Below are 8,118 nucleotides of genomic sequence, written 5' to 3'. Positions count from 1 at the left end.
CACTCAGGACTGTGCTCACCATTTTGGTCACGTTCCCAATTGGAAACAACTCAGCAGAAGAGTGAAACCAGAACAACCAAATAATGGGAACTGTAGCCCTTGGCACCCACACAGAACCACCTGGACAAGGCAGCACACTGGTAAGAGATCAGCAAATCATCAGTTACCTCCTTAAAATTTCTGATAAATTCTGAAGATATATTTTGGATGATGAAGGAGCACACTGACATTTTTCCTTAGTCAAATCCACGCATCCAGCCCATTTTGGTAGGAGACTGGATGACATGGATGGAGCAAACCCAGTAATTATGGACAGATTAAGAGAGCGAACAAGATAAAAGCAATCAGTGGTCAGGTCTATTGCTGGTTGTGCATGAGATTCTGCCATTTCTTTTAGCAGCAACATTCCAAAGCAACAAAAGCCTTGACATGGAAATGGCTTACACTACATTATTTATTTTGTACAGGGAACTTGCATGAGTTACCTTGACCACAATCGTTTTTCTGCTAGTTAAATTGCTTGTACAGAGCACTTGTTAATCATGACACACCAGCAAGTCTTCCTTTAGGCCTAAAAATCATCACTAGCTGCTTTTCCTGGTTTAATTTCATTTTATTACAATTCGTTGAAGAGCTTTTCTAAGAAGAGAAGTGAACAAATGATAGTCCTGCCAAGTCATGCTTCACAGTGAACCTAGTTTTTAAGGATGTTCAGTTACAGTCAGTATCTAAGTAACACTTAAGAGGTGCTTCAGAAGTAAACAAAGAATATTAATGCTTCTGTGTGACTGAATACATCAAGTATTCTTCAGTCCTTATTTATTTTCTAAGTATCTAATAGTGATTTAACTTCTCAAAAACTCTTGGCTTTTTTAAAGCAGTTGTTTCATCTGTAAGGCCCCGTTTAGCTCCTAAAAAGCCAAATTATTTGACATAATGCTGAATTATATTGCACCACAAATGAGTATGTGGACAAAGAGTTCCTTTTCTAAAGGGATTGCAGTGCAAGGCCCAGATCCTGCAGAAGCCAACACTAATCAAATTCAGTGGAATCTGTTGCACACAGATTCTGTGACTTAACTCTCATGCTTGTGCTACAGTGTTAGGTTGTTAGTGAAAAGGTCTGGATTTCAACCCTAATAGTGAAAGAATAAAAAGAGTAATAGTCCTTTATTGCCAAAGTTGCAGTCTACTTTTGCACAGACATTTTTGGTGCATACTTCCTATTCTGCACTTTCAGAGGAAGACAGATATTAGACCTGTACTAGTTTACTGCTGAATTTGAAGAGGAAGCTTAGGAGAAACATAATTCATTGTAATTCTGGACCTTTTGTAAGCATTGTTGCTGCTGCAACTTGTGAAACAGAAGTGGAATGCTACAAATGATCCTTTAAGATACAAAAATAGACTGTTCCTCACTGCATTCTACTTTTTCTTTGCATCTTGGGTATCTTTTTCTTCTTCATCAGAGTATACAGTGGGTTCCTCCCCGTCCTTCAGCAGCTTACCAACGTGGTGATACTTAACTGAAAATTGGAAAGAAATGAAAGTAAAAATCAAGTCATTATTCTGCCATGAAAATGTACTTTCTGTAACTCATATTGGTTTCCTAATTTAACAAAATGTGCCTAATTGTAAAGAAACACGTCTGAACTCCGTGTTGCAAACAGGGGAGAGAAGAAAAAGAAGAAAGCCAAAATAAAGTACCTGAACTGCTGTTAATGTTCTAACAAGTGAAAGAAACACCAAAGTTTATGAGATACAGCTGTCCTGTTGGCTGAGCCAGAAGATGGATGAATGTAGATGTGTAAAAGGAGGGAACTCATCCAGCTAAAGAAGCAGAATCGTGGATTGCATTATTTCTCTCGCCATGCCAAAGCTAGCTTTTGAACTAATGGTGTAGGTGGAATATTTTAGTTATACAAATATATACGTACAGGTAACTTAAACTTCTTGTGATGCATGCTGCCTGTACCCAACAGGGCTGCCAAGAGATCCTTTCTCCTGAGATAAAGACAGACCTACTGACTGGTTATGCAGCTAACAAGCTTCTGCTTTGTGCCCTTTTTTGAACAGATAAAAAAATATCTAAGAACTGAGAACAATGACATGTTGCCCACCTGTCAATTTCGAAGCAGAAGATACCTCTTATAGTAGGCATTTCGTACTGGCATTGTTATTATAATAGGAATTTAAAGCAACTAATTGTCACATTTACTAGAAGCACAGCAAACAGGCACAGTTTACTGACAGTCCTACTGTTTGACTCTTGAAATGGTAGATTTGAACACTGGGTTAGGTTAGAAATTTGGTAGCATAGTTCTATTTTCTGGAACACAGCTGTTGGCATCGTAAAACAACCTTTAACAGACTTGATTAAGACAGAGTCAAAATAGTAGGGGGTGTGCCAGGTCAAGACTGAGACTAATGGCATTACGTGAAGGAAAGTCCATGCCAGCACAGTACGAGGTCAACACAGCAATCTCCTTAAAACTCTGGCTGGAAGTTCTTTTTGAGTAACAAATTGGAACACGTTGGAATTGCACCTTAAGAACTAACACTACCAAAGCACAGAGAACACAGGGCAACTACGATAATGACTTCCTTCTGTTAATTTTAGAACAAATATACCAAGAGTGCAAGTTGCCTTTTCCTTTGCTGCTCTATCGCTGGCAAGGTAATGGCCAGAGATAGCATTTGTCTGATCATCAGAAGAAGTCAGCTGGACAGTTCTGCACAGATCTGAGAAAGTCACCATCAAGGCAATGCAGAATAATTTACTTAGGGTTCAAAGCTGTACCAAGAGCTCAGAAGGGCGAAGGCTTGGTTCAAACAGCCTTCAAAACTCAAAATAAAAAATGCCAAGAAGCAATAATTCAAATGTTACTTCTGAGAAGCTGAATGGGACTTCATTTTTCAAAGCTTCAAAGCTAATTAATTGCCTTTATAGATGGTATCTTTATTGTATCAGAGGCATGTTCCTTACTCCTAATTCCTGATAACTTTTTAGATGGTCTTACACATTTGTCCTATGACAAGAGTGTTTCCAACCAGTTCGCTGTTCTGTAAGACGGAGAGAGGGAGGGAAAGAGGGAGAACACAGGGAAAACCTGACATCTCTCATCGTTTTTTGAATAACAGAAATTCTAATTGATAAACTTAAGTTTATCAATTAGAATTATAAGTAAACTTAAGCTAACTCAAAGTAAGCTTCCGGACTGGTGCTTCAAATTTGCAACAGCCCTTTCACTGCTGCTTCCCTGATTACACGCTGGTTAGCCACTTATTTGTCAACAGGTTTATAATTACTTACAAGTGAATTGTGACTCCCAGTCCCTCAAGGTCTCTTGCTGTGTAGCGTTGAGATCAGAGAGGTCGTCATAGTCATCCTTCAGAGCCTCCTTATCCAGGCAGAAAGTGGCAAGACCTCGGGATGCATCTCTCCCAGCAAAAATCCCATACGGGCCCTCTTTAAAATAAAAATGTAAGCACTGTTATTACAGCAGTAACTGGTGCTGTGTGATCTTCGAAGATTACAGCCCCCAACTGAAATAGATTATGAGTTCCTGCCCTGTTCTGAGGAACTCAAATTCCTGAAATGTTTTCAGACTTTATTCTACTTGCCAATAAAGAAAAACAGAGGAAGAGAACAAGAAATAAGACAATGTGGAGAAATACTGAGTCTGTTGGAACTTCAGTCAACCAGGCAACAGTGTGTGGAGCACAGCAAGAGGGAGGGAATCAGCACGCGGAGTGCCCTCAGAAAGCGGAACAAAGGGCAGGTTTGCAAGTCTGAGGCGAAACGGAGTGTTTGTAAGAGATGCTCTAGACTTCAAGAGCTGGAAGCATAAAAACTTGACTGAAAATGTGCAGCAGATGCTGGACATTACTAACACGGAAGAGATACCTGTTAAAATACAAGATGACCAAAGCGTGCAGTTCGCAGCAGATCGGGGATTCCTTATCAAACAGGCTCTTGCTACACGCCCTTACTGATTAACTCGCTCGCATGACAAACATGTTGCAACTGGACACTGCGAGTTCGTAGTGCAGATTGCAGGAGCACTGTGAACTCTAACCTGCCTGCCGCCTTGCACGCCTCTCAGCACGCCGTTTGCTGCGTTCATCAAGAAGGATCTCACCTTTCCTCACAAAAGAAAACCAGCTGGCCCCACCCTGCGACGAGCCGCTCACATTTCACACTGTCCAGAAAGGGCACATCTAAGGCACGGCCATGAACCTCGCGGCGTTCAGCTCGCACAGACACAGAAGTGCAGGTGGAACCCCGCTAGCTCGGCGGAACAGCGCGGTTTCTCCCTCGGAGCCCTCCGCTAGAAGCCCGGCGCGATCAATCTCTGCCCCCTGACAGAGATAGCTCAACCCGTCTCGCTACGTATTTCTTTAAGACAAACATTATGCAACAGAGCAGCGCACAACCAGCTCCGGGGATGCCACGTCCGCCCCGGGAGCGCGGGGCCGGCAGTGCGGCTCGGCGCAACGCGGGGTGCGGAGGAGCTCCCAGGGGCAGCGCGTTGCGACATCTCCGACTCAGCCCCGAGCCCAGCCCCGCCGCCCGCCCCTCACCCGGCCCGTAGAACTTGCTGGCGCGGGTCACGTCGAACACCTTCCCGTTGACGGCCATGAGGATGCGCGGGTCGCGCACGCCGTCGTAGGGCCGCAGCTGCTCCAGCGTGAAGTCGCGGCGCTTCATCTTGGGCAGCGGCGCCGGACCCGCCTCGCCCGGCTGCGCCTCGGGCCGCTCGCCCCGCAGGATCTGGTAGAGCAGGAAGAGGCAGAGGCCCAGCAGGCTCAGGTTGAGCGGCGAGCCCACGATCTCCAGCAGCAGGCCGCCCCCCTCGCTCGCCGCCGCCTCTTCGCCCGCCATCGCCGGCTCCTCGGCGGCCATCGGTTCGACTGCGCTCCGGCACGGCGAGCTGCGGGGCGGGCCGGGCCGGGGCGGGGCGGGCGGGAGGCGGCCGAGGGGCGGGAGGCGGAAGGCGGCGGCTCTCCGGCCGGCAGGGGGCGCTGTGAGCGCGGCGATGGCACGAGGGGAGCGCCGCCATGCTGCGCCCCGCGCGGCGGGCTGAGGGGGGGGGCAGGTTCGGGCTCCTCCGTAACGGAACCGCAGAGCAGCGGCTGCGATGTTATGATGTTATGATTTTATAACGTGCCATTTGTCGGCTGCTCTGTTCAGTCTTTTTGTCACTGGAGATAATAGCCGAATAAAGTGAAAGATAAGGAAGTACTGACATCTTCATCTGATTAATTCTGGGCTCACGCGCGGCAGAGCAGCACGTTGCTATCACCTGCCCCTCCGTGGGTTGTTTTGGGTCTGAGTGTTTGTGTAAATAGTGTCCTCACCACCAGTCCAGAAGAACATAAATTCCTGCCCGGTCAGTGTCCTTTTGCCCTCAGCACAGGTGGGAGCCGGTCCGTGGGGCACTGGGTGCAGAGCCAGGCAACGCACTGCCTATTTCTCACTGTCAGAAGCAACTGCAGCTCTGTGACCCACCGGGGCTGTTGTTTACACAGAATGGCAGGGGTCGGAAGGGACCTCTGGAGATCATCGAGTCCAAGCCCCTGCTAAAGCAGCAGGTCGCACAGGTGGGCATCCGGATGGGTCTGGAATATCTCTATAGAAGGAGGCTGCACCACCTTTCCAGCAGATCACGCCCTGCCTTATGCTGATGTGTGCAGCGATTCCTCCCCAGGTGCAAGACTCTACACTTGCTCCTGTTGAACCTCGTCAGGTTCCTCTCTGCCCAGCTCTCCAGCCTGTCCAGGTCTCGCTGAATGGCAGCACAGCCCTCAGGTGTGTCAGCCACTCCTCCCAGCTTTGTATCATCAGCAAACCTGCTGGGGGGGGACTCTATCCCTTCCTCCAGGTCACTGATGGAGATGTTGAACAAGACCCCACACCAACCCCAGGGGAAAACCACTAAAAACAGGCCTCCAACCAGACTTTGTGCTGCTGATCATGACTCTCTGAGCTCTGCCAGTCAGCAAGTTCTCAACCCATCTCACCGTCTGCTCCTCTAACCCGCACTTCATGAGCTTCGTTACAAGGTTGCTGTGGGAGACAGTGTCAAATACCTTGCTGAAGTCAAGGTATGCAGCATCCACTGCTCTGCCTCCATCTTCCCAGCCAGTGATGACATCATAGAAGGCTACCAGGGTGCTCGAATATGATTTCCCCTAGGTCAATCCATGTTGACTACTCCTGATAACCTGCTCTTCCAGCTGCTTGGAGATGTTTGGGAGTTCTGTCTCTGAGCTCTGAGGTGTTCAGCAGTTGGCTCTGCCCCTCAAGGTGTGGGGTTTGGTTCCACCTGCTGCTTGGCTCGGGAAATTCCATGCTCTATCGATCAGCACATGGAGTTGATCTTCATCGGTGGGTGCTGGCTTTTGTTCCCATCTGCTGTGGAGCTGGGAGAAGAAAATTCATTGTTTCATCGATCCAATACTGAGATCTGTGGTTGGTAATGAGGCAGGTTTGGGTTTCAATCCTGTTTGGGACACTGGATAAATCTTCTGAGCTTTAGAATAATTGAAATGAGGGGCTGTATTGCCTTGATGGTGCTTAGTTCTGCTCAATGCAGGTATTGAGATGCTATTAGATTTTGTTGTGCTGATATTACATGTTAGAGAACTAGATGGAAAAAGAGAAAACTATTGGGATATCTTTCTTTCATTGCTTCCATTTTGTTCAAGAGAAACCCAAACACCAAAATAACCCAGCCTGGAATTTGACCATGAACTAAGACACTGGAAGAAGGGAAAATAAGCTCTGTTTGTGCCCAGTATCCCAGAGAAACCATGCAAGGGCAGTTCATTCTTAGATAAAGGAGGGCCAAGATTGATAAAATCTCAAGTTATCTCCCACATAAACACTGGCATCACAAGTTAAGTTACTTAACTTTATGCTCCTTTTTTTCTCTTAACCTTCTGTCATACCCAGATGTATTGAGATGTGTCTTCTCTGGGGAAAAATGAGAACAGATACTTAGAAATAAATGCACATTTAAAAAGATGATGATACATCACTTGGAATTACCTACATTCATGAGTCCCTCGTTACACATTTGCCAGTAGCACCCTTGTTTGGCAGTGCATTTAAATGGAACCGAGGTTCTGGGCAGAACTGAGTCGGCACCAGCTAAATAGCACAGGCTTCTTGCCCGCAGTCACTTCTTGCCATTCTATAGACAACAATCTTTTCCTCCTCGAAGCCATGGTTAACAGCAGAATCCATGAGAAGGGCTGATGAAGGAGTTCTCCTTGTTGAAGAAGAGAATGAATTGAAGAAAATGGCATTGGAACTCAGATAGATTTCATATCCTTACAAATCAAAGCGGGTCAAACTGTTTCTAAGTATTCCTGCTTTCTTCTTTTTTTTTAAATACCCAGTATAAATCTTTATAAAACTTTCTGACAAGGAAAAAGAAAAGAATGTCAAGGAGCTGTAATCTCACTCTTCTCTTACTGACTGCTACCAACCTGTGCCAAGGAAACAGAATCCCTCCCTCATCTCAGAGCTCCAGTTGGCCAAACATGCCCTCACTTTTGGCTGCAGACTTTAGATTAAGCTGTCTCTAGAGCAGGTCTGTTCCAGGTGCAGAGAGCTGGCACCTGGCCTAGGAATGCCCCGAGTTGTGTCTAGCTCTCAGATCAGAAGCACACACCATCTTTCTGATGGACATTTTAAAAAGCTCCATCACGTTACAGTTTATTTTTCTAACTGTCATCCAGCTCTGTGCTGCAAGGAAGAACTCTGCTCCGTGAAGTTGGCAGCAGGCTGAAAGCTCTCAAGGTCCCATCATTCCTGGACATACATGCCTAAATACCTGCAGCACAAAACAGCTCCAGATGGGATTTATTTATTTACTTATTGTAACCAAATTTTAGAAAACATGTCAGGAAGGGGCATCGGACAGACAGACCGCTCAGAAGGAAAAGCCTGCTGGAGCTTGCCACTCCAACCTCCCCCTGGTAGCATCGCCTCTGCGTTTGCTGCCAGGATGCTGGCTTTCCACTCCTTTGTGCCAAACAGGGCTGGCGGTGACTGGGAGGGGAGGAAGGGCGTCTGCGGTGACTGTGCGAGGGTTTGGAGACGTCTCG

The 8,118-nt window shown here is 46.7% G+C and overlaps 1 protein-coding gene across 1 annotated transcript; it reads right to left on the bottom strand.

Annotated features, from left to right (window-relative positions):
- Nucleotides 1–1,425: 1,425 nt before the first annotated feature.
- PGRMC1 (progesterone receptor membrane component 1) lies at nt 1,426–4,906 on the bottom strand (the record flags this gene model as incomplete). The annotated part of the gene is made up of 3 exons (XM_079541809.1): nt 1,426–1,526; nt 3,314–3,469; nt 4,585–4,906. 3 exons carry the CDS (start codon nt 4,904–4,906, stop codon nt 1,426–1,428), a joined length of 579 nt encoding a protein of 192 aa, XP_079397935.1.
- Nucleotides 4,907–8,118: the final 3,212 nt, after the last annotated feature.

This window comes from Tetrao urogallus, assembly GCF_951394365.1.
Source record: "Tetrao urogallus genome assembly, chromosome: 13".
Taxonomy (NCBI): Eukaryota; Metazoa; Chordata; class Aves; order Galliformes; family Phasianidae; genus Tetrao; species Tetrao urogallus.
This window is presented reverse-complemented; position numbering and strand designations above follow the sequence as displayed.